The following is a 27,622-nucleotide window of genomic DNA, read 5'->3' on the forward strand; positions in this document are numbered from 1 at the left end:
GGGCCCGGCAGCAGCCCCTTCTCCATTTCTCCTTTCCTGCTCTGCAGGCTGGCGTGTGCAGGTAGCAGGGACAGTCACAGGGATGCTCAGGATCTCTGGGTCTGGGTGGCAGTGGCAGGGCAGCAGGGGCAGGTTTGAGGGGGAGGTGGAGAAGCAGCCCCCACCCCTGTTTTACAGGGGGGGCTCACTGCAGAGGACAATCTCCAGGTCCTTGCGGTAGAGCTTTCCCGCCTCAGCCAAGGACATGACGCTCTTTCTGTAGCTGGTGAGCTGCTGGATGTTCATTTCCTGGGAGACAGAGGGAGAGGTTAAGAGCAGGTTCAGAGGAAGGTGCCCCCACCCCCCCTCCCCAAATGGCCCTCCTGTTCATTCACCAGAACCTTTCCCTTATCCCATCTCAGTGCAAGTAGCTGAGAGGCATACCGAGCATGGGCTTTGGGGTCAGAAAGCCCTGGGTTAAAATGCTCTCCCTTTCACTTACTAGCTGCATTGCCTTGGGGAAAGTATTCAGCTTTTTCTAAGTCTCAGCTGCCTCATCTGTAAAATCAGCACAGGAATAAGTCTGCCTCACTGAGGTGTTATGATGATTAGATGAGAAATGAATGTAAACAGCATCGAGCGCAGTCCCTGACACAGCATGCTCGCCAAACAGCAGCTATTGACACCAGTCAGTATCTACATACAGCTTCGCTGAATTCCTCTACCTCACTGGGCTTCCATTCACTCAGTCTGCTGGGTCCCTTTGGGTGAGAAAGAGAATGCCAGGGAAACTCCATGGTTTTGTCTTTGCGCTAAGCCTCACCCAGCGGAACAAGGAATTCTAATTCCTCTCTCCTCCAGGGGCAAAGCCTACCAGCCTACTCCTTGTTCACGGACACCTTGAGGCCTTCAGAGGCTCTAAGACTGGTGACTCATGGTCTCATATAAAATGGAAAACTTAAAGTGATAGTCATCCAGTCGTGTCCGACTCTTTGAGGCCCTATGGACTGTAGCCTGCCAGGCTCCTCTGTCCGTGGGATTTTGGAGGCCAGCACTAGGCAGAACACCAGCATCTGATACGCCTTGTGTTGCTTTGGATGCAAAGAGCCAGTAGTACTGAAATACAGCAAAGTCATCATCATTGGAAAATCACTTAAGCAATTTTCTTTTTTCTTTCCCTCCTTCTTCCCCTCTACACCTCTTTCCTTCCTCCTCCCCTTCCTCTTTCCTTCCTTTCCCCTTCTCCTCCTCTTGTATTGAACCTGTTGGCAGATCTTATTATTATTTTTTTTAATACTTCTACACTAATGGGTCATTATCCCCATGAGAAAACTGAGGCGTGAAGACTGAGGTATTGGCTAAAGGAGGGAACCAACCCTACAGCCACTAACAGTCTCAGTCCCCTGAGTCCTGAAGGCTGTGTAATTCTTTACCTGGCTCACTGGTACTCAGTGCTGGAGGGTCAGTCTTTTATTGCGTTCTTTGGTGACATCTCCTCACATGACTGATCTCTGGGTTTGTGCTACCAGCCAGTCCCAAGGCACTTTGCAAACATCCCTAACTTCCCTAAAGTTGTGAAGTTCCTGGAAATGTCACCTAGTCCATAACACTGAGGTGTGCCTGAGCGACCTATCCCTCAATCAGGAGCCAAGGAAGGGACCCCATATATCAACCACGAGCCTGAGAAAATCCTCTGATTCAGCATGGCCTGAGGAGTTCAAGCAGAATGAAGGGAAGAGGCTGCTTCCTTTCTGTGTCTAGAAGCACTGTGTGAAGCTGGGGAAGGCTTTAGCAGTTGCAGTTGTCTTAGGAACGCTAAGAATATGTCAACGTTTGAGCCCATCAGCCTGTCCTGCAGGAGCCTCAGACATTAATCTGCTTCGAAACCGATTCACTGTCCATGTTCTGCTGCTGCTGCTAGGTCACTTCAGTCGTGTCCAACTCTCTGAGACCCCATAGACGGCAACCCACCAGGCTCCCCCGTCCCTGGGATTCTCCAGGCAAGAACACTGGAGTGGGTTGCCATTTCCTTCTCCAATGCATGAAAGTGAAAAGTGAAAGTGAAGTCGCTCAGTCGTGTCTGACTCATAATGACCCCACGGACTGCAGCCCACCAGGCTCCTCCGCTCATGGGATTTCCGAGGCGAGAGTGCTGGAGCGGGGTGCCGCCGCCTTCTCCGCACTGTCCATGTAGGCACCACCAAAATGGCATGTGCCTCTGCCATGTGGGGTCACCTAAAAGCGGTCGTTCCCTTCCCAGCTCAGGCTATTTACAGGCATGTAGCTCTCTCTACTGATTCCTTTTCTTGACCTCCATGTGCTAAGTCTGGTGGTTAGTGCTGGTGGAAGATTCCCAGGTAAACCGCTTTATTAATATCCTTGTTCTCTAACTTTCAGAATTTTTCTTAACCACAACACCTGACTTTTTGTTTGTTTGCACATCTCAGAAAGTCAAGCTGTGTAGCCATATGAGTTGTCTTTTGTGGGAATCAGGGAAAAGCCTAGTTAGGTGATGACCACGGAATTCAGGTCTCTCCCAAGATTTAATGCCTGCCCTCAAGGCCCATCAGCCTCAGGTGTAACGTAGGGTCATATGGAGAAAAACTATACCTCATTATTCCAATTACAGTTAAGCATATTTTTCATTATGATGCCCAACATCCCTTGAACACATAAGGATACACAAATGATTTTCTCCTAGAGTTTGGTAGCAGGAAAAAGTTTGCCAAGTTCAAGCACGTGATGAGTAATTCCTTCGTCCTAGGAAGTATTTGCATATGATTTATTTTCTGCCTCTTTCAAAAAGCTATTATAGGTAACATTAAAAAAAATAAACAGGGTGAAAGAAAAGGATGATATTCAGGATAAAGATAAAGAGGTCAGAAGACATTTGGAAAGGGAGACAGATTGATTCAGCAGCCACGATGGATTTTTTTCCCTGAAATTAGGAGTTAAATTTAGTTCTTGCCTGACTGCCCAGGCAGTTAGACAACGTAGGGAATTATATATCACTCATCATCTAATTAAAGAAAGCAGCAAAAAAGCTATTTGCTCAGAGAAAGACATTTTCCAGGAGGTGGAGGAAGATGCTGCCAAGACTTGTCTCCTGGTTCCTCTTTGGCCTGTGTCCTCCCATCCTGGGAACCGAGATGAGTCGCTGGGGACTGCCCAAGAGGCAACATGACCAGGCAAAGTAATGGAGTCCAGTTCCCAGCCTTTCCTTCCAGGGAACAAATTTGTCAGGGACTTCTGTTAGCCCCTTCCCCAGTTCAAGATTCTAGAGTCAATTCAGAATACCCTCAACTCCCACTGGCCCTGCTCCTCCAAATCTCTCCTAGTGTAACAGTCTTTTTTTTTTTTGGCCACGTAACTGACACTTCCAAGAAGTGTGCCACGTCGAAACTGCCATGGCCTCATAGCTGCGTTGTTGACATCAGTCAGCAGGTGGGGGCAACCCACGTGTCTGTCTGTGGACGAACAGATAAAATGTGGGAGAGACGCACTACGTTATTCAGCCTTAAAAAGGAAGGAAACTCTGACATATACTATAACATGGATGAACCTTGAGGAAGTCACATGAAGTGAAATAAGCCAGACACGGAAGACAAATGCTGTGTGACTCCACTTGTATGAAGTGTCTAGAGCAGTGAGATTCACAGAGACAGAATGTAGAATGGTGAGTACCCGTGGCTGGGGGCAGGCAGCAAGGGGGAGTTACCATTTACTGGGTACAGACTTTAATTCTGGGGAGACAGAAAGAGTGCTGGCCAGTGGGGATGGTTGCAGAATGCTGTGAATGTACTTGATGCCACTGAGCTGAACACTTAAAAGTGGTTAAGGTGGCAAACTTTGGTACGTGTATTAAAAAAAAAAATCAACCATGAAAAGAACCCAAAAAACTGCTATTGCCTTGTTAGGGGTAATCAGAGGGGAGCAAGATACACTCCTTGGCCAGCCTTCCCACTTCCACACCACCTCCGTGACAGCACCCCACCTCTGGGCTCAGCCCCTCACCTTCTTGTTTTTCTCATACAGATCCTTCAGGAGGGCGTCCAGTTCATTCTCATCAATGTAGCCACTTCCATCCTGGAAGGGAGCCAAGGGTCAGCACAGAGCCTCAAAACTCATGCTAACCCCTGACCAGAGTCTAGCTTTGCTAAGGGTCTTTACTCTGAGCAAAAGAGGTGCCCAAATAACATGTCACTTCTGACTTTGCCAGTCACTGCAGCAACGTGAGGGCGCAGGGCAAACTGCTGGCAACCTTCCCTTCTGGTATTTTACTTTTGCGTTGAAAATGTAAATAAGGTTCAAGAAGCATTTTGCTAACTCCCTGGGTATTGAATCCCGCAATAGTATGTCAGGATAACATGGGGCTATTTACCCCAAACCTGTAGTTCTAAGGAAAACCACTGGAGTCACCAGGCAAGGGCAGCTAAGAGAGGGGTGACAGTGGTACAGAGGGCCTCTCACTCCCCACTTCCTAGAAGGACAGCAAGGTGATGGCCTGGCACCAGGGGGGCAGTACTAAGCACCTCCTGCCTTTGGGCCCCAACAGTGTAATCGCATCCTAGTCCTGGGCATGACCCTCTTCCCTTCCACGAGCTATTCTCTCCTGTACTTTGAAGGAACCAAAACCTTGGGTCCCACAAGCCACACGTTCTTAAGGACATTTATCTTCTCGTACAGCAGAAGGTGCTGCAGGGAATCCAAAGGGACAGGAAGGAACTGCATGGCCCAGACTGTGGCTCCCACAGCTTGTTTACTTCTAAGGACCAAGGTGAGCATTCTGGTGGGGGTGGGGTGACTGGGATGGGCCTCCTGCTCTTCCATCCACACTGCCCTCTTATCTCACCTTGTCGTAAAATGTGAAGATCGCGTTGAACTCCTCCGAGGTCAGCTTCATGCCCTAGAAGGCCCAAGGTATTAAAGACGGAAGCCAAGCTCTGCAGAGTGTGTGTGTGTGTGTGTGTTTTGAGGAAGGGTGAGCTTAGCGGGATGAGGGGACGGGAGGAATCGAAGAAAAGCAAAGTCGCTCGTTTACCTGAAATTTAAGCAGGAAGTTTTCCTGTACAGGCAAGAGTCTGGAAAGATAACGTCAGAGCAGTAATTAGGCGCTAGAGCAGAGGGAGGAACAGTGGGGACCTGGGGGCATGCAGAGGTAGTATCTAGTTACAGAAACGATTTCTGAGCACTTCAGAGGAAAGTTCAAAAGAGAGGGAGATGGGACGTTGAGGTGATGCTGATCACTATTTGATCTAACTTTGATTTGAGCTTTGGGACACCTGACCTGTCACTTTCCCCACTGGTTGATCTTGGTGATAAAATGGTAGCCCAGGGATTATCTGCCAGGGTCTTGTGATGCTGGGGTGAGTGAGGTCGGGCACTTACCGGGACATCTCCGAGAGGCCCAGTTTGCCATCCCCATTCAAGTCAAACATCCGTAGCTGTTGGGGACAGAAAGTGGTGCTTGGATTATTTGCTCTGACCTTCTCTCATGTGAGACCTTGACCCGCCATCCCCTGTACTGGAGAGGGAGGAACATGGCAGAGCATGCTCATGTGTCCTCTGAGGTCACCTGGAGGCAGGGAGCAGCATGGGTTAAATCAGCAGGGCCTTGGGCGTGGCTCTCCTCTCCCCTTTCTGAGGGACAGGGCGGCAGAGGACAGAGGCCAACACTGAAGGCCCCCCTCTCCAAGTTTACCCTCCCCTGGAGCTGTGGAGGCTGTCACACAAACAGATGCTCTGGTCTTACTGTGGCCCAGGAGCATCTGGCTGAGTGGGAACCTCAGAGAGAAGGTGCTGGGGCCATGAACTGGCATCTCTCTTGCCAGCTGCTGCTGGGAGTCACTTTTCCCCAGCCTGAAGAATCAGCCAGCTAATGACCCCGCAAACCCCAAATCCCACCGATTTGGGTCCCATGTCCTGTGCCCTGGCCACTCACTATGGTTTGGGTGTACTCTTGGAGCTTGGGTTCATCATATGGTCGGTTCGCCTTCTTCAGCAGATCAGACAGGAATCCCTGGAATAGGAAAGGCCTCTTCAGAGCTCCTGACCCAGTCTCTCTGCCCCGACTCACTTACTTGTTCCTTCAGTCACTCGATCTTGCTTTCTGAAGCTCATCATTTGCGTAGCTTGCAGCCCTCATAATCCCCTCACCCCCTAATGCTCGTGGAGTAATCCCAAAGGAGGCAGGAGCTGCTAAATGCAACCTCATCCCATAGGACAGGTGGTAGAAACCGGCTCTGGCTCCTCAGAGAGCTCAGAACACATGCTAAGTCATGCCTGGAGATCCCTGGGTCTCGAGGGGTTTGGTAGACGTACAAGCCAGAAGGCCAAACTGCTGGAAGACTTTGAGGATGCCTGTTCTGGGCACTGATGTGCTGAGGAGTGTGAACTGGTTGTACTCTGTGACCTGGCAGCTCCAGGTTGCTGATTTCACATGGCCGAATACGTCCAACCATTCAGAGCCAGGCCTGGGTATCCCTGATCAGGCCACACACCCAACTTCCTCACCCAACATCTCCTCCCTCCCCAGGTTCCTTAAGCCCACCACCACGTGGGCCTCAGGCCCATTCTCCATCTTTCTACACCTTCCCTGACAAGGCCCATCCTACCTTGAGCTCATTGGCTTCAATGTAGCCGCTTCTGTCTGTGTCATACTTCCGCCAGGCCTGCAACGGGAATGTCAACCTATTCACAAAGATTTATCCACACCGATAAGCTTCCCTCCATCTCTGTCTAGCGGGCCAGGCTGGGTCTCCATATTCAAGAATATCACAGTGGGATGGGGACATTGAGATGGTTTAGCCCAGTGCCTTCCATTTTGCAGATGAAGAAATGAGGGCAAGTGTCTTGGCCAAGGTCACATAGAGGAGAAAACAGCCTTGCTGGGACAGGGTCTGCCTACTCTAACCGGCTTCACGATCATCTTGTAGCCAGGGTCAGTTTCCTTAGATCCCAGCCAGGCGGATTTTACCAGGACTAGCACTAAGGTCTGTGGGCCCTGTTTTTGTTGGGGGTGTATTGAGTGTTCTTTCACGGTTCTGGAAGCCTCTCATTCTCTGCGCGGGCCCTGGGGGCAAGGGTAAGACCCATCTGGAAGGGGCAGAAACAGATTCCGGTTACTCCTCACTGTACTGTGTCCTCTGCCCCTCGTCGCGAGGCCTGTGGCAGCCATGTCTGAGGATGGAACAGAGCTGGTAGTGTAATCAGTTTGTTTAGACTATCCCAAGGCCACTCTGCCATCTTTCTGATAAAAATCATCCCCCCTCCTTCATTTTTTTGGAAGCTACCCCTCTCTCGTGCTCAGTACACATGGTTCAAGAAGGGCTGACCAGTCTCCAGAGGTAGACATGTGACCTACGCCTGGCCATCAGTCCCTCCCTGGAGTTTGCTCCGTTACTGGTTCTGGGCTCTGATCTGAGACCCAGTTAGTTGGTGCATGCATTGGGTCTCTGTGAGAAACCAGGGAACTGTCTGCTGACCACAGCATCTGGAGGATCAGAGAGAAACAGCTTCAGCAGGTGATGTGGTTCTGATCACCTCTTTCCTCTCCGTACTATCCATCTGAGCAGGCGCAGACATTACACAGGAGAAACAGGAGAAACAGTTGGAAAGGTTAAACTGTCCATAAACTCTCCACCTCCCTAATTCCCTTCTCCTTGAAGGTGGCCTGAACTCGGCCACTCACTTCTAGTGAATAGAATATGGCAGATAACGAAGTCATAACGGCAGTGAGGCTGCCTTCTTGTTCTCCCCCTTGGGTCACTCCCTCTGGAGGAAGCCAGGTGCCATGGTGTAAGGACACTCAAGCAGCACCATAGAAAGATACACGGAGGGAGCACCTGAGGCCCCTTGCCAACAGCCACAGGTGACTGCCATCCCGGAGGGGCAGCTTCCAGCCCCAGTCGAGCCTTCAGATGACTGCTGACATCTTGACTCTGAGCCAGAGCCACTTGGCTGAGCTTTACCAAATTTCCACAGAAACTGAGAGATGATAAAATGTTTGTGGCCTTAGGCTGGTAAATTTGAGGGGGTAATTTGTTACATAGCAATAGGTAACTAATAGAGTGGTCCTAAGAAAAATCTGGTCCTGAGTACAGCTGTCCTGAAACCCAAGCCATCTGGTGGGAGGAGGGAATGCCATGTTGAGGGGTGGTGATGATGGACGTGGGTGTATCTGTGCAAAGAGGCCCAGGGAACCCTGTTTCCCTAAACTTCGGTCTGTTTTGGTGCCAGACTACAGTTCTTAGATTTTCTTTCAAGTCGTCTTCCCTTAATTTTCACTCCCTTCTCCCCTAGCCCCAAACAGCACACCTAGACACCAGCAACACTTGATTTTTCTAAGAGTCAGCAGGCACTCATTCTTTTCCCAGATTTGATCTCCTGCAGCCCTAACTCCTCCACATTATACCCTCCACTTAAAAAAATTGTTTTCATTATAGCTGATTTAAAATATTGTGTTAGTTTTGGTGTATAGCATCATGATTCAGTTATACATTCAGTTTATACACACACACACACACGTTCTTCCTCATGTTTTTTCCTATTGTGGTTTATCAGAGGATAATAAATACAGTTCCCTGTAAATACAGGGGCTTACGCTATGTAGTTTATCTATTCCATATATAATAGTTTGCATCTGCTAATCCCAAGCTCCCAGTCCATGCCTGCCCCCCTTGCCTCCCCCTTGGCAACCCCAAGTCTGTTTTCTGTGTCTGGGAGTCTGTTTCTCTCTCATAGATAAGTTGACTTGTGTCATATTTTAGATCTCACATGTAAGTGATGTCATGTGGTATTTGTCCTTCTCTCTCTGACTGACTTCAGTTGGTATGATAATCTCTTTCTCTATCCATACAGCTGCAAAGGGCATTATTGCTCTCTATTTTATGGCTGAGTAATACTCCGTACACATGTGTGTGGTATGCATGTACCTCACATCCAGCTGTCTATGGCATGTCCCCCTTTTATTGTGAGCTGAGTGAGGATCTTTCCTCCCTACCACCAAACTAGGCTGTGACTCTCACGGTATGAGTTTTGTCTTGTTCAGTCGCTCAGTTGTGTCCAACTCTTTGATATAGTAGTGACTCAAAAATTTTGATCCTGGTTTTTTGGAAACTTATGTTGCTTGTAGACTTATTCTACATGAAACTTGGACAGATAGCTTTTGACTTGGGAAGAGAACTTTCTTTGGGGAAAGAACTGCCCAGCACCATCAAAATATTCCGTCTCATGCTCCGAAAGCCCACCCTTGAGTTAAGCACAAAGAAATATGTGCAGATTTTCAAATATGACTTCACCAACCACCTGCATGCATTGAGTGCATTAGAATTTGGTTTCTAGGTTGAGTCTTGACTGGGAGAAAAGTCAGACGCCCCCCCCCCAAATTGCCTGAGGGGGGATAACCTGAAGGGACTCCAGTGCTCACAGGAAGCAAGGCATTCAGCTGCCGTCAGAGTGAGAGCCTGCCGGCAGGTCTGCCTTCCCTCCCTGGGTCCACAGCAGCCCCGTGGCCTCATGCTGGGCATCTCTCCCCTTCCAGCACTTTGTGCGTGGCCATCAGTGGGTCATCGTTCTCTTCCCATTCAAGGAAAAGAGTTCAAGAGACCCGGGCTTTGTGAAATAGCAAAGAAATCCGGAGGTGTCACTAAAATTAGGAATTAAAATGTTGTTATGAGCAGTGGGATGGAAACCATCCGAGAGCACGAGGCCTTTGGGGCTGCAGAGGGGCCTCTTCAGGTTTCCAGCCGACAGAGATGGAGCCAATGGACAACCCCAGGAGGGGATCGTCCTGTAAGGCAGTGGGGTTCTCGGAAACTTGTGGGATGGGGCGGGGATCGGTAGTTACATTGGGCTTAGCTTAAAGGATAAAGAGGTAAAACATGGAACCACGTCAACTACACAGAAAGACACCACTGATGATTTACAGGGGGCGGGCGGGTTTGGGTTTTGTTTTGCTCCTCTTTAGGCGTCTCTATGCCCTGTAAGCTGTCATCCCCATTTCCCTGATCATAAGTGGAACAGAGCCAGGGTCTGGCTGCCTCCCTATCGAGAAAGGAGCAATCAGGTATAAATGCTCTCTTTTCTTTTCTCTTTTTTGGCCACACGGTGTGGCAGGTGGGATCTTAGCTCCCTGACCAGGGATGGAAGCTGTGCCCCTGCAGTGGAACCGCAGAGTCTTAACCACTAGACCACTAGGGAAGCCCCTTATCTATAGACAGAACATTGACACTCATGATAGTCGCCCCCCCGACAAGTTCTACGTATATGCGACTTCTCCTTCTAGACAGGCAAGGGGGTCGCTAAGAACAGAATCCAGCATGTTAAATTACCGGCTTATGGGATTTTGCCATTTTGAAAAAACCGGAGAAAATCCTTTAAAGCACCGTAAAATTAAACCCATATCTAATGCTTAGGCATGCTGCCACTTAAAAAAATGAGTCTTCTACCCTGAGAATCCATTATTTCTAACTGACTTTCCATCCGTGTGGGGAACTCACTGCCATGTGTGTTTCTGGACTGTCTGACTATTCTTAAGCAGTGAATCACAGACAGGAGATTACCGGTGGCTGGAAATGGATTTAACATGACAAATGGCAACTGGAGTTGTGTTGAAGGCCAGTTAGTTATCACAGCAGCCAGAGTGTGTGTGTGTGTGTGTGTGTGTGTGTGTGTGTGGATGATGAGGGGATGAGTTGAATCTCACCTTGACGGACACATACGTTGAGGGGCTAGGGTGCAGAGCCCCAGAAAAATAGCAGAAAATATTTGGTAGTTTGCTGGATTAGTAATATATTTGGTTAAACTGTAAGGAATTTCCAATTTTTGTAAATAAAGAGTGATTAAATATGAGCAGTTTCTCATGGTTCAATCTATTTGAATATTACTCAGAAGACACTTGAGTTTCCTTGTCCTGTTCACATGAAGATCTCAGAGAATCCCTACTGCAGAGATGGCCACGTCCCTTTGAAGATGGACAGTGAAGCCATGAGCACAGTCAAAGCTCAAGCCTGGAAGGTACTGGACACTGGGATTCTCACTGGCCTTTTTCAGTTTTAGAGTGGTAGCTGAATCCATCCTTTCCCAGAATGCTTCTTGGAACTCTGAATTCTAGGAACACTAATGCTATTGAGTGAGGCGAAAACATGAAAGAGTCTAGAAGCAAACTGAGTAAGCCAGTCTGTTTACTGCAGGACCTCCCAGAGCCTGTAATATGCAAACATCTGTGTCAGACACCCAGACGGAACACAGAGTGTACACATGATTTCCCAAAGGTACTTAGTGAAGTGAAGTGAAAGTCGCTCAGTCATGTCCGACTCTTTGTGACCCCATGGACTCTACAGCCATGAAATTCTCTAGGCCAGAGTACTGGAGTGGGTAGCCTTTCCCTTCATCCAGGGGATTTTCCTAACCCAGGGATCGAACCCAGGTCTCCTGCATTGCAGGCGGATTCTTTACCAGCTGAACCACACAAGCAACGCAGAAAGGTACTTTACCCAAGCTCACTTCTCACCTATCCTCCACACTGTAATGTGCACACGCATCACCTGGGGATCTTGTTAAAATGTAGATTCTGATTCAGCGGGTCAGGGACTCGGCATTTGTAACAAGCACCCAGTTAATGGTGACACTGATGCTCCTGGTCCACAGAGCACACTTTGAGTAGCTGAGCTACTCAGAAGGGGTTTGGTATCTTCCAGAGACCGCTACTAGGCACAGGGTGGGCCTGTCTCTGAATGTGAGAGAAAGGCAGGCCCCAGTGTGCAAGAGAGAAGGCAGCGCCTTGGTCTCACCTCCATAAACTCGGTGCTGGAGCCCACGTGCTGCCTGAAGCACAGAAGGAAGTTCTCCTCGGTCGGCAGGATCTGTGCCAGCTGTGGGGGTCAGAGAGCGACAGTCACATCAGAGCCCTGCCGGGGAAGGACGGAGAACAGCCAGTGCCAGGCAGCATGCAGCCACATTTCGTTCCATTTTGCTTCCTTCCTTGGAAATGGGGGCTGGCAGCCCTTTAAATGGGAAGAAGGATTTTCTAAGAAGCGCTTCTGGGTGCCCCCACCCCTCTGGGTATGAGTAGCTGGAGGGACCAAAAGTGGTGCCACTTTAAAATGCATGTATTAAGACTCAAAGGAATACTTAAATGATTCCATAGATATGCAATTCTAGAAAATGCAAAGCAATCTGAGATGGGTGGTTGCTGGTGCTCAGAGAACCCTTTTTGGGGTGATGGAGATGCTGTATTTTGATTGCGGCTGTATACAGCTATCTAAACTCACGGAATTTTACAGTTCAAATTGACGCTGCTTACTGTATATGAATTATACTGCAAACAAATCTGGTTTTTAAAAAAATGGAGGATGTGCCATTGGCTCCCCCCACCACCTTCTCTGCTCCCAGCGTGCTGGAGTCACAGGCAAATCCTAATCAGTCTCAGTTAAGCGTAACAATCTCATTTCCCTGGCCAGTGATTGGCTTTTGGGTAGGAGTGACCTAGTCCTGGCCAATGAAATGTGAGGGGAGGTCTGCTGAGGGCACTCCTGGGAGAGGTTTCCTTGCTTTTATCAGGGACCAGTGAGGTGGGTCCTTTCTGCATCTGGATGTGTTGTCTGGAACTGCTGTAGCTAGCTTTCTTATCCAGCCTGGGGATGAAGCTGTTGTGGGGCAGAGAACAGAACCAGGAGAACTGCAGAGAAGCCAGGCTGGAGACCTGGCCTCTTTCCCCACCAGCCAACCCTTCTAATGGCCTTTCTCCTTAGGAGTCTCTTACAGTTTAAGCCAAGAGTCAGTGTATTATAGCCCATGAGCCAAATCTGGCTCTCCATCACCCCCAAAAGGGTACCCTGTGTACTAGCAACCACCCGTCTCAAATTGCTTTGCCTCTTTCTGTAAAGAAACTTGCACTGGAGCGTGCCAGGGCCCATTTATTTACATACTGTTTGTGGTTGCTTTTGTGCCACAGTGGCAGAGTTGAAAGAGTCAAGACAGAGACTGTACAGCTTGCAAACTCTGAACCATTGACCATAGTCTATATCTTTACAGAAAAGGCCTGCTGACCCCTGGTTTAAGCCCACGTGAGTCAGGATGTCCCACCACCTTTACTTTAGGCATCTATAGTGGATGGCCTTGGTGCCTTTTGCAGATCCCCTTTAACTAGGCTGGTGGGCCATCCCTCAGCTGCTGAGAAGGCTGTGAGCTAGTGGCTCATAGCTGCCCAGGAGAACTGCCCTCCACCAAATGGGCTGCCTCAGCCATCCTCCCCTCCAACCCCCATCCTGGAGTGGGCAGCCTACATCCAAACCTGATTGACATAGGGGTTCAAAGGACCACCATTCCACCCCTTACTTCAAGGTGGGACCAGCTCTGTGGCACAGTCCACCCTCCAGAGGCCCCCATGGGATCAGCTGAGACCACACCCTTGCTTGGCTTCTTCCTCTTCCCTTTCCTGCTGCTCTCTCTTCCCTTCTCTCGAAGTCCTACCCACTTGAATCTCTGTCTCAATATCTGCTTCCTGGGCACTGCCCTCAGGCACCACGGTAACCAGTCCACCCCAGAAGGACTATGTCCTCCTTTGTCATTCTGGACCCCTTGACCATGGGTGGCAAACTGATCTCCAGAAGAGCTTGGTTAGGCCTGCACACATGTGCACATGTATATGTGTATGTATAAGTATGCATATGAAAAGTGAAAGCGTCGCTCACTCAGTTGTGTCCGACTCTTTGCAGCCCCATGGACTGTAGCCCGCCAGGCTCCTCTGCCATCGTTAAACAGGAAATCTTTAGACTGAGGTGGCCTTAATGCCTTAGTAGCCTACCTAAGCAAACCAAAATCTAAACACCCAACCAAAACAGCCAACTGGGCTTTCCCAAATAATGTAACCACTCAGGCTGTAGCCAGTCAAAGAACTTCTTTGTTTGCTACTGTCTCTTCTTTATAGAAGTCTCCGTTATCTTCTGTTGGTAGGATGTTCCTAACTATTTCGGGTTGGTACTCTATTTGAATTTATTTTTGCTGAAAGAAACTCTTAAAATTTTTAATATGCCTTGGTTTATCCTTCAGCAATATGTGTCTATCTATGCATATATAAATGTGTGTGTGTGTATATATGTAAACGTTATGCATACTACATATGTAAATTGTACACACACACACCCTCCTGTGGATGCCTTCAGGTGGGGCACGAACTCTCCTAACTCCCCAGTGCTCACCCTGTTTTCTGTCTTAAGTTCATCACACATTTACAGTGCCTATTGGACCCTGAGAGCATTAAAGTTCTCTATCCCTGTCTTAGGCCAATGTTTGTTCCTCTTTCTTTGTGAGACAAAGAAAAAGTTCCATCTGTTCTCTTTGATCAGCTTGAGTGCTAGGAGCTTTAAGACCACCACCTCATCAGACTCCTGGAAGGATGCTTGTGCATGGGAAAGATACAGGCAACCGATGACCCTTCCCACATAGCTCTTAGCAGCTAGGACTCAGGTCTGATGACTATAAGCAGCTTGGACCCTAGGACTCACCTCCGCCATCTCGATTTTCCCATCTGAGTTCTTGTCATACTTCTGCATGAATTCCTTCATCTTCTCCCCTAAGTTGTCACTCTTTGACACCTGCAGAAAGACAAAGAGGACTGATTTTGCCACTAGGTCCCCTTCAAACCAGGGATCTCTCACCCGTTTGGTGTGGCAATGATGGGGAGTTATTTTGCACCCCAGATATACAGGTTGAACCTGTGTTCAGTTGGGTTGAACCAGTGGTCTGAGTAATCAAGGCTGTACTCTTCCCTCTTCAGGGTCCTTCTTTCTCAGTGCTCTCTTCTTTGAGGCTTGTGCATGCCTGCGGAGGTCCGTCAGCTGTGTCTGACTCTTTGTGACCCTGTGGACTGTAGTCCGCCAGCCTCCTCTGTCCATGGGATGCTCCAGGCAAGAATACTAGAGTGGGTTGCCGTGCCCTCCTTCCTGACCAAGGGATTGAATCCACGTCTCTTCTATCTGCTGCCTTGGCAGGCAGGTTCTTTACCACCTGTGCCACCGGGGAAGCCTTCTCAGAGGCTCAGTCATGTAATTTGCAAAGGGGAACATGACACGTGGAGATGCTGTGTGCCACATGGGTAAACACACCCTCTGCCTTTGGAACGGATTAAACGATAAGTCTGTCAGAAGGGTGAGGATTTATTCCCATTGCAGATGTGAGAACTCAGGTCCCAACATTTTACCGAGGCAGCTTCTAATAAGCCCAGCTTATTGCAAGGCCCCCCAGTAGGTTCTAGGCACCCCACCAGAGCAAGGGGAATAGCTTGTTTTCTAACTGGCAATTCTACAATGCTTTTCACTGTGATTTTAGGCCTGGAAGAATATGAAGAGAAAGTCTATATTAGCTGAGGGGTCATTTAAATAGTCCACTAGATGAGTGTGACTACTAAAAAGCATTGAACTTCAAAAGTTCTGTTGGGCCATCATCACCTAACTTAAATTTAAGCCCTTCTTGAAGTTCTGAGAGCTTCTCTTGGTTTGGGGTGCTGCTGATTGATTATTTGCATTAACAAGCTCTTCCTTATCCTTAATCAATGATGAATTATTTTGGCATTTGATGCCTTTTCTTTGTTTCACTGAAGGTTTTCTAGTGGACGTGTGTTTCCTAGGATTGGGCCTAGAAGAATTCTACCAATTCTTACAGTCTTTTCTGAATCCCTTCTATTGTCTTTTTTTTTTCTTTAACTTTTGGGACTGGTCTCAATTTGCCAATATGTGTTTGCTTATCAATATTTATTGCTCTACATTTATTTACAGATGTGCATGGAACGATCCTAGACCCTTATCACAAGTAAGGGTCTATTTACCCTATTTACATTTCACAACAATCCCCATGAAGCTAGTAACCTGACTGTTTTACACACAAATGGAGGCTGAGATACAGTGGCTTCTCCTGAGGTCACCAGTTAGTATAGCCAGAATGTGAACTCATGATTCCCGTTTCCAAGACCAGTATTTTTCCTGCCACTTAACAGCTGCTCTGAAAACCAGTCCAGGATGATGTTAATTGAGAGTGTTGTTGACAGACTTGAAAATCACCCCTGATGCCATCTGAGGAAGGGAATGACTAAGAGAAGGATTTCAGATTTGAAGCACTTCATAAAATCACATTCCTCCATCTACCTCATGATCCCAGTACCAGCTGAGAAGCCTGTGTTTTCCATGATCTGGGCTTCATTATCCTAGTAATGAGGAGTGATAGAGGACTGTTGATAAACAAACCCATGAATCACCTCCAGCCCCTAAGCCCATCTCTTGGACATCCTCCTCAATGGGGCCCACTGCCGAGCTCAGAACCGTGCATTCACCAGTGGGCTTGTGACTCATCTCTCAAAGGCTCCATGAGGACTTGCTAATAATCAGTGGATTAGCCAGCAGACACGCATAAGGGGAGAATGGAGAGACCCGCCCGTGAAAAGACCCACAGGAGCTGGGGGAGGGAGTTGGTCTGACTCCATATATTTGAGAGCCAGATGAGAATCACAATGGACTAGCTCCAATCACCTTACCTTTTCAACATGTTAGACGCCCCCAAAAGGCTTCAGTAGTCCCAGGTTGGCACCAGGAGGGACAAGGTACCTGCCATTAAGGGGCTGGGATGTGATTGGGAGTCTGCACAAATGAGCCAGTGCGATCCAGCTCAGATACTGGTTTGGAGCAATCCTCCATTCTCCTCTTAGTCCTTGCTGAGGTTCCAGCCTCGGTTGGTCTAGAACAGTGGTTCTTAAGTAGGGACAATTCTGCATCCCCTGAAGGGGATATTAGCAGCGTCTGGAGACAATTTTGATTGTCACAGTTTGGAGGGGTGCTACTGGGATCTCATGGGTAGAGGCCAGGGATGCTGCTAATCACCCTACAATGTCCAGGACAGCCCCGCATGATAGTCATTTACCCCAAATATCAGTAGTGCTCAGGCTGAGAAATTATAGTCTTGAATAAAGGCACTGGAAACCCTCTAGGCATCCAATCTTGAGTCATGACGCCTCTAAGCATATTAGGTAGGCTGTGGACTCTTCCCTGGGAAAAAATAATGTTTATGGACACAGATACAAAATTTTGCAGTTTTGGGTGCATTTATCAACCTATGATAGACATGAACACCCCTCAATTCCAGACACCCAAGGATAGTGTGGTAAGGTACCCTTTTTAGGGACTATATCAATTTTAAAAATCCTTCCAAATAAAAGAAAAGTTCTAAGGGTCAAGACGAGAGATGTCAGGCTGCTGATGGAATGCATGACCTAGGACAGATAATGCTCAAAGCCATGTTCAAGATGACAGAAAATTCCAAGCAAAGGGAGAGGGGACGGGGCTTACCATGCCAGAGCCTTTTCTTGCTTTCTCCAATTCTTGGAAAAAGTTTTCTAACTCTTTACCTTCAATATACCCATTTCCTGCAAAGATAGCAAAGAAAAAAAAAAGCAATGAATCTCCAAGCTAAATAGTAAGATTTACAGTGGGTGGGGTGGGGAGGTCGGGGGCTTCATGGAGAACTTGTTTTCCTCACTGGTCATCAAGCAGGTGTCTGGGCCAACCCTGGACTGTTAGGGATGTGGGTCTTGTCCTCCAGGCATTTGTGACCATAGAAATCCAAGATGAATAACGGTGTTATCTTTGGAGTGTATGTTTAGCAGAAAGCACTGGGAGGGGCCGGTGTCAGAACCATGCCACAGAGGGAGCAGGGGCTGGCAGCTGTCCCTCCATTGTCCGCTGGGCAAGCCGCAGGAGTTGGAGCTCTAACAGGGGACAACAGGTTATCAGCCTCAAGGTTTGTGGGCAGGTGGCAAGCCCCGGTCACCAGGGTGGATTGGGTCGGAGGCAAAACTTGTGTCTTTGGTGTACTCAAGTTGGAGGCTATACTGAATTGAAGGTTGTCCACCTGGAACTCAGAATGTGACCTTATTTGGAAATAGTGTCTTTGCGTATGTAATTAGTTAAGATGAGATCATACTAGCCCTAAATCCAGCGACTGGTGTCCGTAAAAGAAGTTCATGTGAAGACACAGAGAGATACTCAGGGAAGGAGGCCACGTGAAGACAGGCAGAGATCAGAGTGGTACATCTCCAAACTAAGGGGTGCTGTGGGTTGTTAGCCACCACCAGAAGCCAAGAGAGGGACATGGAACATATTACCTCTCAGAGCCTGGAACCAACCCTGCCTACACCTTGATTTTGGGCTTTGCGCCTCCAGGACTGTCAGAGAATACATTCCTGTTGTTTTACCCCCAGTTGTACTTTGTCGTGGCAGCTCCAGGAAACTGATGCAGGGAGAAGAGTGGAAGGAGAAAGGCGGGGTATCTATCCCATGGTATGGGGGGCACCTGTTGTTTTAAAAAGCTCCCCAAGTGATTTTCATGCCTATAGCAAGATTTGGAAACCACTGGCTAAAGGTCAAGTTCCAAATCTGAACTGAAGCAGTTGAGGAAGTTTCTCATAGAGAGTATTCAACTTGAAAAGGAAAGGGAGGTGGTAGCTTGTGTCAGGGGCGTGCAGAGTTACACACTAAACAAAGAGAATAAAGGAGACGTGTTTACCCTGGCCTTGGTGGGGGCTTTTGAGAGGGTGGAGGGGGATGTCAGAGTGGGAGTCTATGTTCTTCCCAGCCTCCCCTCCAATGCCCCATGATAATAAGTAACCTTACTGGCACCCTCTAGTAGGAAAAATGCCACAATATGGAGAGTGTATGGAGGGCATCATGTGAGATAAATTATGTATTTTTATCTGCAGGGAAAATATATGATTGTAACTGCGGGTGGAGGCGGGGTAGTGCATGGTGGGGAAAGATTTGAGTTCCCTTTTTCCCTTAGGCTAGGGAGGTCATCTTTCTTCTAGGATGTTCTGCAAAGCTTCTTAGGAGAGCTGGAATTTCATGAGTGTGTGCTTACTGCCAGGGAGGCCAGCTGGAGTGGGGTGGCGGAAAGTGGGGCGGGGATGAAGGGCTTTCTAGACAAAAAGGCAGTCGCCAGTGGACAGTGACTCCGAGTTGGAGGAACCAGTACTTTGTGTCTCCCTGGGTCGCTCCCTGCCGTGATCTGGCTGTTCTTCTATTTCTCAGGCAGGGAGCTGAGCTCACCTCTGGGTCCAGGAGAAGCCCAAGGCTGCGATTGCAGTGCGGTGGTGTGTGTGGAGCTCGTACAGTGAGCATGCACTGGGGTTAAGTGTAGCAGAGGCCTCAGAGGTGGGCTGGCCCAGGGCTGGATGGACATGTGAGTCAGTGCCTGTGAGTCGGTTTCGTGAGTGTACTAGGAGGAGGCTGAAATAACTATGGGGCCACTTGGACAGCACGGGCGGAAGACATCGCTGAGAAACCCCAGCTACTAGCAGAGGCAGCAGGGGCCCAGGAGCCAGCCAGCGCCCCCGTGGAAAGAAACTCCTCCTGGAGTCCGACTTGTGCAGGCTGAACAGCAGCGGGCTGCATGACCCCTCTTGCCACCAGCACCTCATTCTGTGCAGAGGAACAGAAATGGGGTTCAATTCTACAGCCTTTGTTGTTTTTTTTTTTGAACTGAATAACAAGTTCAACACTGTGGGAACTATAGCCAAATTTAGATATAGGCCTGTTCCCCAAGAGCATTTAATGGTCTCCTGGGGTGAGGGAACCACGCAAGAACACAGGTGTCTGCCAGCTGAAGGGAAAGGGTGAGAAGCAGAGGTTAGGCAGGCTGCAGGGGGCAGACGAGGCCCCTGCCATCACCAGGGCGTGGGAGAAGGGCTCCCGCTCCCCTCGCTCCCCTCGGAGCGACTCCCTGCCCATCAGGCAGGAGGCATCTGTTACCAAGGCGGGAGTAGGGGACGGGTTGGCCTACCAGCTTCTAGGGAGGACTTCAACACTAGGCAGGTGGTTCGCTTTTTCTATGACCATCTTATATGGGGGTGGGGTGGCTGGCCACCCCACACATCTTGCGGATTGGCATTGATAAGGATGTGGTTAACACAACAGCCATCCCTTCTAATCGCCACATCAAACCACACCCTGTGAGCATTAGCGAGGGGGCTGGGTGGAGCCAGGGACCCTGCATCTTTCCTCATTCGGGGGTCGCCACCATTCTTCACCACCACCGTACCTCGGTTTCCCCAAATTTTGAAGTGAGTCAGCACTTCTTTCCAGTTAATCTGGCCGCAGACACTTGGAAAAGCTTGACTGAAGAGTGCCCTGCCCCACGGCGGAAAGGGGTCTGTTCCTCACTGGCGTTTGTGTATACAGATTTTCTGAGAGTTGAACAGGTAAGAGGAGCCTGAGTAAGAGCTGTAAGCCTATCACCATTTCTGTGACTGTTCATGTGATGTTGAGCCAGTCAATCTCTCTGAACTCTTGATCTTTCTTGATCTCTAAAGTGGCTGTAACTGTTTCTGCTCAAAACTACTTATGCTTTTTTTTTTTTAAACTTTATATAGAGTCATTGTGACAGCCACACAACACACAGCTGTGACAGGATTCTGGAAAATGTAAAATCTCACCTAACTTAAAAGCCTCATTTTATACTCTGTGCTCTTAAGGTCTTCCAAACCAATCCATGGCTATAAACCCTTTCGCCCAAAGAGCTGCAGCATTACCGCTCAGCTTCGGAATCCTGGTTCTCAGCCCAGGCTAGGTATTAGAGTCACCCAGAAAGCTATTAAACCAGCACCAGTGCCTGGGCCCCACCCCCAGAGCTCCTGATTTAATGGGGTGGGGGTGTCTCACTGGCATGTTTTCAAAGCTCTCTGGGCAATTGTGAGGTGCAGTCAAGACTAAGGACTGCTTTAGAGCAGCCTGTCTCAAACTTTAAGGTATGTAAGAATTACCCGGGGAGCTTGTTAAAATGGAAGTTCTAATTTGGCAGATCTGGAGTATGAGAGCTTGATGTCAAAGTGTGGTCTGTGGAATGGGAACACTGGAATTACGTGGTAGCTTGTTAGAAATGCAGAATCCCAGGCCCCACCCCAGCCCTGCTGATCAGAATCTGCATTTTAACAACGTAGGAGCGTGAACATTTGGGCACCATTGCTTTTGATTGTGAGCTCTCCTCCCTAGAGAGACCATGCCTTTGGTTTCACCTTTGAGGCTGAGGTGGAGGGCTGGTGTGAACCCTGAGGTCGTAGACCACGGTTTCATTTTAAGTGACAGCTCCTCTTTTGACAAGAGTGGCCTAGACCAGCACTATTCAGAGAGTGATCAGGGCCTGATGTGTCAGTATCACCTGGGAGCTTGTTAGAAACGCAGATTTCTAACTAACCCCAGACTGGCTGAATCAGAATTGTTGGCAGTGCAGCCCGAAAATGTGCTCTTGAACCAGCCCTCCTGTACGCTCCAGTTTGAGACGCGTGGACCTGGGGCTGTGGCCGTGCGTGCTCACCAATCTGTATTAGTCTATGTTCCTTCTGTTTAAGGAAATCAAAGAGGGCAGTTAGGCAGTTTCAAGTTAGCTGCCCAAGAAAGCATCCAGAAGGCCATGCCTCCTGGCTCCCTGTCAGGAGCTCAAATTTATGAAAGGGCAAGTAAACTTCTACCCTCAGCCCCGGTTTTCTCTGGGACACATCTTACCCTTTGTGGCAAGAAATGGGCTTGCTCTGGCTCTGCTCCAGTATTAATAATATGCCTTTGCACAGCGTACACCATATAAAGAGCTCTCCAATTCCTGTCCCATCTGGTCTTCAGGACCCTGCCAGGTAAGCAGACGGGTGCTATCGACCTCATGTTAGAGAGGAGTTTGAGGGGAAAGAGACTGAACTGCAGCTTACAGCCTGTTTTCCTTTGACTTGTTCCGGGGACAACCTCTGTCCATATCTCTATTTTGTTTTGGTTTCTCTCTTTGTCAGTCTTACACAGACACAGACAGACAGACACAGACATATGTCTCCCAGAGGCTCCTGGGGGAAGAACCCAGTGCGCACAGCTACTGGATGAATATTCAGACACTTGACTTTATCTGTGTTTCTGCGCTGAGCTGCTTCTGGAACACTGGCTTTGGAGCTGGGTCCCCCGAACCTGTGGACATCTGGCAGCCTAATGCTGGGCCAGCTCCCAGGGGTGGAGGCCAGAAGGATGGGACAGATTGGGCAAGAGAGGAGGGGAGGCAGAGGGCTGAAGCCAGAGGCCCTGGATGGGCAGAGGCGGGATCTGATGCAATCTGCCAGGACAGCCCCGTGGGTCAGAGCTGGAGAAGCTCAGTTCTTGAAGACCCGCACGCCTGCTCTATTAATTCTGGCTCCCTGGGTACTAGAAGAGATTTCCCCGAGAGGTCTCCTTTGCCCTGGAAACCTCCCCCAGGGGCTCAGCTACTGAAAGTACTGAAGTCTAGAGGGAGATAAACAAGGCGAGTAGGGCAGGGATGCGGGATCGCTGCTGGCTGCCCTGGTGAGGCGGGGCAGGCTGAAGTGTCTTGTTTGTGCAAATGTCCCCATAGCTGCCTCCCTGGGGAGCCCCAGCTCTTCTCAGACACAGCTGCCTCCCCACTCAGCTGGCACCATTACCCTTGGAGAGGTTGGGCCATGGGGCACAAGTCCACACAAACAGCACCCCGTGCAGGGCTGGCGTGCTGTGGACATCCACACCAAAGGGCACTGTGGGCAAAACAAATGGGGGACTTGGGGGTGAAAGCAGAGGTGGGGTGGGGGCCTTATTCTTAGGGCTTACCCAGGTGGGGCGGGATGCTACTCCCAAAGAACCCCAAATCCCAACCTCAGGCACACACGGGACACGTGGACCCCACAGAGAAACACTGACAGGTTTAAAAGAAAACCACCCTCAGACAACGCTGGCTGCCCCCTGTCTCAGACCCTCTGCCTTTAAAGCTCCAAGAAGCAGTCATTTGTGTAAGTCCTGTGGTCATCTCATGAACAGCACAGTTGTGCTGCACAGTAACAGCTGTCGCGTTTGTGTGAATGCCTAGGTACAGGATACTCTGTAGCCTTTCTGGGCAAGTCTTTTTTCCTTCTATTGAGTTTGATTGGAGTAGAGTTGCTTTACTTTGTTGTATTGGTTTCTGCTGTGCAGCAAAGTGCATCAGTTATACGTATATCCACCCTTTTTTAGATTACCTTCCCGTTGAGGTTACCACAGAGCATTGAGTAAAATTCCCCGTGATCAACAGTAGGTTCTATTAGCTGTCTCTTTTATTCACCGTGCTGCGCTTAGTTGCTCAGTCGTGTCTGACTCTTTGTGACCCCATGGACTGCAGCCCGCCAGGCTCCTCTGTCCATGGGGACTCTCCAGGCAAGAACATTGGAGTGGGTTGCCATGCCCTCCTCAAGGGGATCTTCCCAACCCGGGGATCGAACCTAGGTCTCCCACAATGCAGGCAGATTCTTTACTGTTGGAGCCACCAGGGAAGCCCTGTTTTATGCACAGAGGTCTTCTTTTCAGTATCTCAAAAGCCCTCTTCATTGAGAATTCCAGGGCAAGCTGCCCAGGCCTCTCTCCACCTCTGAGAGGCACTGCCATTCAGCTTCCTCCATCAGGGACACAAGCTCATCGGTGACTGAGAGCTGGCCTGGCCTCTCTCCCTCTGGCCGGCCAGTGTTCCCTGTAGGGGGTGGGCTGGGAGGATGCTTCTGTTCTTACCCCTGTGGAGAGAGGTGGGAAGCCTGGGCAGGGCCCTCCTTAGTTCTTGGTGGTCCTCCCTGTCAGTAATTTTCAGTCCTTGGCGCCACACCGTATAGAGCAAGGCGCAGGCCCTGTGCAAGGCTTTGAGAGCCTCCTGCATCACCAGGGCCATCTGGAGGCAGACAGAGGCCTAGAGAACTCTGGGCACAGGCCCACGACTGGAGAGAGAGATGTATTTCTTTTGGGGGGCAGTGCCCATAAAGTTATTTTCTTCTTGACTCTTTTTATTATTTTGCTAATTATACAAGAAACACAGGCTCTTATAAAACGCTATAGAAATTAACATCAAAAGTTAAAGTAAATGCCTTTTAATTTGACATCCTCTACTCTGCAGAGACCACTATTGTTATGTTCTTTCTAATATTTTCCATTGTACTTGTTTCATTAATAGTAAAAATGGGCTCATACTATAATAGTGTCATGCTGCAATTTAAAAAAATGTTGGTAATACATCTTGGACGTTTTTCCATGTCAGTATAGAAGCCCCATCTCCGTCCCATCGGTTGTATAATATTCCACTGTAGAAATTAGAGGATTTATTTTCCTGTTCCCTAGGGAAGCACATTCTTTCTCAAAAGTTCAGTATCCCAAAGAACTTGGTAATAGACCCCTGTGTTCACACAGCTTTATGTATATGCAGGAGTGTATCCGTGTAGGATGCTTCTTGGGATGAGTGGGATTCCCTGCGCTGACGTGTGAATGTCTGGGAGAGAAGGTATCCCCACACTTGCATCAGCTTCCAAAGTGTAGCAAAGGCCAAGGGCAGATCTTGGCTCCTCACAGACCCCCTCCTGATGGTCAGCAGAATAGGAGCCTGGTGGCCATGTGGTCAGAACCACAGACAGGACAGTGTGAGCCTGGAACTGGGCATCTCTCTGAAGCCCGAATCCTGCACAGTGAGAAGGGTTCTGACAAAGGAGTGGCGAGGAAACAACAAAACAGGGGGCTCAGTCATGTAGGGCACGCGAAGGTTGCCCAGCCAGGCTCGCGGAGCGCGCTCGGCCGCCGTCTCCTTCACCTCTGCCTCTGAGAGACGACACCCGAGCCCTTCCAAGCGCATGGCCTTGGGTGGCCACTGAGGAGGGGTGGGGAGGGCACCAGGAGAGGTGGGCCCCTCACCCTCTCACTTTGCCATGTGGTATTGTGAAAAGAGTGGTGCCTCTTTGAGGCCCAGCTTCCCGCTCGCCAGACACCTGCTCCTTCCTTTCTCCACCACAAGGCTGATGATAATCTTGGGGATACTCTCTTTGTGCAAAGTCACCAGGATGCTGGCGTTTCCTCCTTGTTAGAAATGGGCTGAGTAAGGGTTAGATCCCTGCCTCGTCCTCACTCTCCTTGAGTCCAGCTTCTCCTTGGACTCCTGGCCTCTGTTTACTAGAGTCCAGGAGGGGTGGGTCGGTGCTCCCTAGTGGCTGGGACTAATTGGGCTCCAGTGAGCTCACTCCAGAGACCTGGTGAGCCGAGTCTTCCCAGAGGTCTTTAACTCTCTGAGTGGCAGGAGAGTCGGGAAGAACCCCAAGATAAAAACAGAAGCCAGAGTTAGTAAGAGGAGGCCCAGCCAGGGCAGGGAGCACCTCGGGGGTGAGCGGGAAGCTCAGGGGTGAGAGTTCAGGAGGGGACAGATAGCGAAAATACAGAGCAAGGTGACCCACGGGATAATTCTTGGTCCTTTAGTGGAATTTCAGTTTGGCTGTAGCATCATTTTCTACCATCTCTGCCGTTTTAATCTCCTATGCTTTCCTTCTCTGTGAGGTCCACGGTCCCTCCTTGGAACTTCCCTGAAGCAGTGATCAGAGAGGGCAATGGGATGCCAGATGGGACAACGAACCAAGAAGCGACCTAGCTCCCTTTCATGGAGGAGCAGAGGGAGCCAGAGGCACAGTGGTTTGGGAGTCTTTAATGAGTCTTTGGCCTTATGCTAGCTTAGCTATGCTCCAGCCATGCGAAGGACCCCTTTCTAGTATTAAAGGAACTGCCTATCACCTCCAGGGCCGGGTCAGGGGCTCTTCTGAGTGAATGGCAGGGGAAGCAGGTGTCCAGAAATCAGAGTGGGGATATAAGCACTGGCCAGGGGCCACTTTGCTCCATGACCTTAGAAAAGTTACACTTCATGTCTGTTCCCTCATCCGCATGAGGAGGGTCATGACCTGCCCAGAGCCTTTCTGTGTGGAACTCAAGAAGGTGTGATTGTGTTTTGAAAAGTACAAAGTCTCAGACAAGTGTGCCTGATTATCGAGAGTGCTATTGGTTGTCCCTGTGAGAAAAGGGGGAGAGAATGACTGTGGAGTCCTCTGTTTCTAGCTGACTCATCTGGCAGGAGGCCGGTGGTATAACCTTGGCCACTTGGTAACATTCCTTGAATCATGCAAGTCTCTGGTGCAGATAAACTGGCAAGAGAAGCCTTAGGGACTGTCATGTCACCTGGAATGTGAGACAATCTTCTCACAGCCCTTGCCCCCGAGGGAGTTTTATGGCCCCAGCCATGGACTAGAGACACAATCCCTCCTTAGCCCCATTTTACAGATTTAACAATCTACCCTTCTCCTTCAGTAATTCTTAGGCAGATCACATAGCCTCTCACCCCCAGATTTCTTGTTGGCTCCTAGGGAACAAATCTTCACTCATCAGCATACCCATTAACCCCTGCCTCTCCATAGCACTCTGGTGCAAGGTACCTGTTCAGCCGCCTTTCCATCCACCCTGCTGAGGCAAGGAAGGGAAGGGAGAAGAATGGAGGGACCCTCCACCTGATCCTCTTTCTGGTTCCCACCCCCTTCACTCTCACCCCAGGATAAACACTCTGGACCACCATCCTGCCAGTGGTGTGAGATACCAGAATATTTCAGATGCCCACCCCAGGCAGGACTTCTGAGAAGGAAATAAGATCACTTAAGTTGGGGTGGGGGGTGGTGGTGGTGGTGGTTCAGTCGCTAAGTTGTGTCCGACTCTTGCGACCCCATGGACTGTAGCCTGTCAGGCTCCTCTGTCCATGGGATTCTCCAGGCAAGAATACTGGAGTGGGTCGCCATTTCCTTCTCCAGGGGGAGTGGGAGAGAAAAAAAGTCTCTAGTGATATCTGAAGCCTCTGAAAGGGAGCCTCCCTTTATGCCTGAGTCAGACCATCCTAGACCCTTGGAATCCCTAGAGCCAACTTCCAAAGGTCATTCAGTCCAGCCCTGGGGTTTTGGTTAGTCAGTATCAAGACCACACAGACCAGAGGGTCAGTCACTGAGGCATTTAAGATGGTGCCTCCCCTGACCCAGAGAAGGAAGGAGTCACCCAAAGCACCCAGGATTAGCACCCTGAAAGAATGCATCAGGCTGGCATCCCAAGCTTGCCCCTCACCACACCCACTGCTGCTGTGAGTGGGACCTGCATGCTGGTGAGGGATGGAAAATGGCAGAGGAAGCCCAGGGGATGCTCACTGCCCAGCTGTCCTATCCATGCCTCCTCGTACCAAACAGGCTGGGGAGGCCAAGGGTGTTCCTTCAGCACCCCCCAGCTTGCCCCAGCCCCCTGGACCCCTACTGGCTAACCTGGTATTCAACAAAAGGGGAACTTGGGGGAAGAAATGAATGGGCTTCTGAGACCTGTGGCTGCAGCCGCTGAAGGCAGGCTGTTAGCTTGAAGGGGAAGGTGGGGGAAGATGAAATGGCACGGGGAGTCTTGGGGAGCCTTGCCAGCACAGACGTCCTGTCTGGGAAAGCCCCAACTTGCCCAGAATGAGGCTGCAAAAGCCGGTGGGCTCTGTCAAGGGAGAAAAGTTCCTGACAGTTGTTACTGGGCAGCGAGGTGTCTTCCAAACTCAGGACCCCGACCTCAGCAGGTTCTGCGGCCAAAGCGTGCTCTGGGGCAATCTAACACCTGCCCACATCATCACTGACCCCTTCCCTCCACTGCAGGTCCCCTGGGGGCGAGCGGGCACACAGGTTGGAGCTTTACTGACCGTCTGCATCGAAGTGCTTCCAGATCTCCAGGAACTGGGTCGCCGTCAGCTCGGCCAGGTGCAGGTAAGGTGGCTGCTGCTGTGGGCCAGCCAT

General features: G+C 49.7%; 1 protein-coding gene across 1 annotated transcript; it reads right to left on the reverse strand.

Annotated features, from left to right (window-relative positions):
- Nucleotides 1–171: 171 nt before the first annotated feature.
- Nucleotides 172–27,622, reverse strand: CALB2 (calbindin 2). The gene is made up of 11 exons (XM_068992778.1): nucleotides 27,529–27,622; nucleotides 17,316–17,392; nucleotides 14,487–14,576; nucleotides 11,772–11,852; nucleotides 6,594–6,650; nucleotides 5,921–5,998; nucleotides 5,368–5,423; nucleotides 5,021–5,060; nucleotides 4,832–4,885; nucleotides 3,994–4,065; nucleotides 172–288 (listed from the first exon to the last, which is right to left on the reverse strand). The coding sequence occupies exons 1-11, from the start codon at nucleotides 27,620–27,622 to the stop codon at nucleotides 172–174; spliced, it is 816 nt and encodes a 271-aa protein (XP_068848879.1).

Source organism: Capricornis sumatraensis, chromosome 20 (genome assembly GCF_032405125.1).
Source record: "Capricornis sumatraensis isolate serow.1 chromosome 20, serow.2, whole genome shotgun sequence".
In the NCBI taxonomy this organism is placed as follows: Eukaryota; Metazoa; Chordata; class Mammalia; order Artiodactyla; family Bovidae; genus Capricornis; species Capricornis sumatraensis.

Coding starts and splice junctions, on each gene's coding strand:
- CALB2 (XM_068992778.1), bottom strand. CDS start 27,622: ATGGCTGGCCCACAGCAGCAGCCACCTTACCTGCACCTGGCCGAGCTG. Junction 11,853..14,486: donor GGAAAATCGAGATGGCGGAG/GTGAGTCCTAGG, acceptor TGACCCCCACAG/CTGGCACAGATCCTGCCGAC. Junction 5,999..6,593: donor TTGAAGCCAATGAGCTCAAG/GTAGGATGGGCC, acceptor TTCCTATTCCAG/GGATTCCTGTCTGATCTGCT.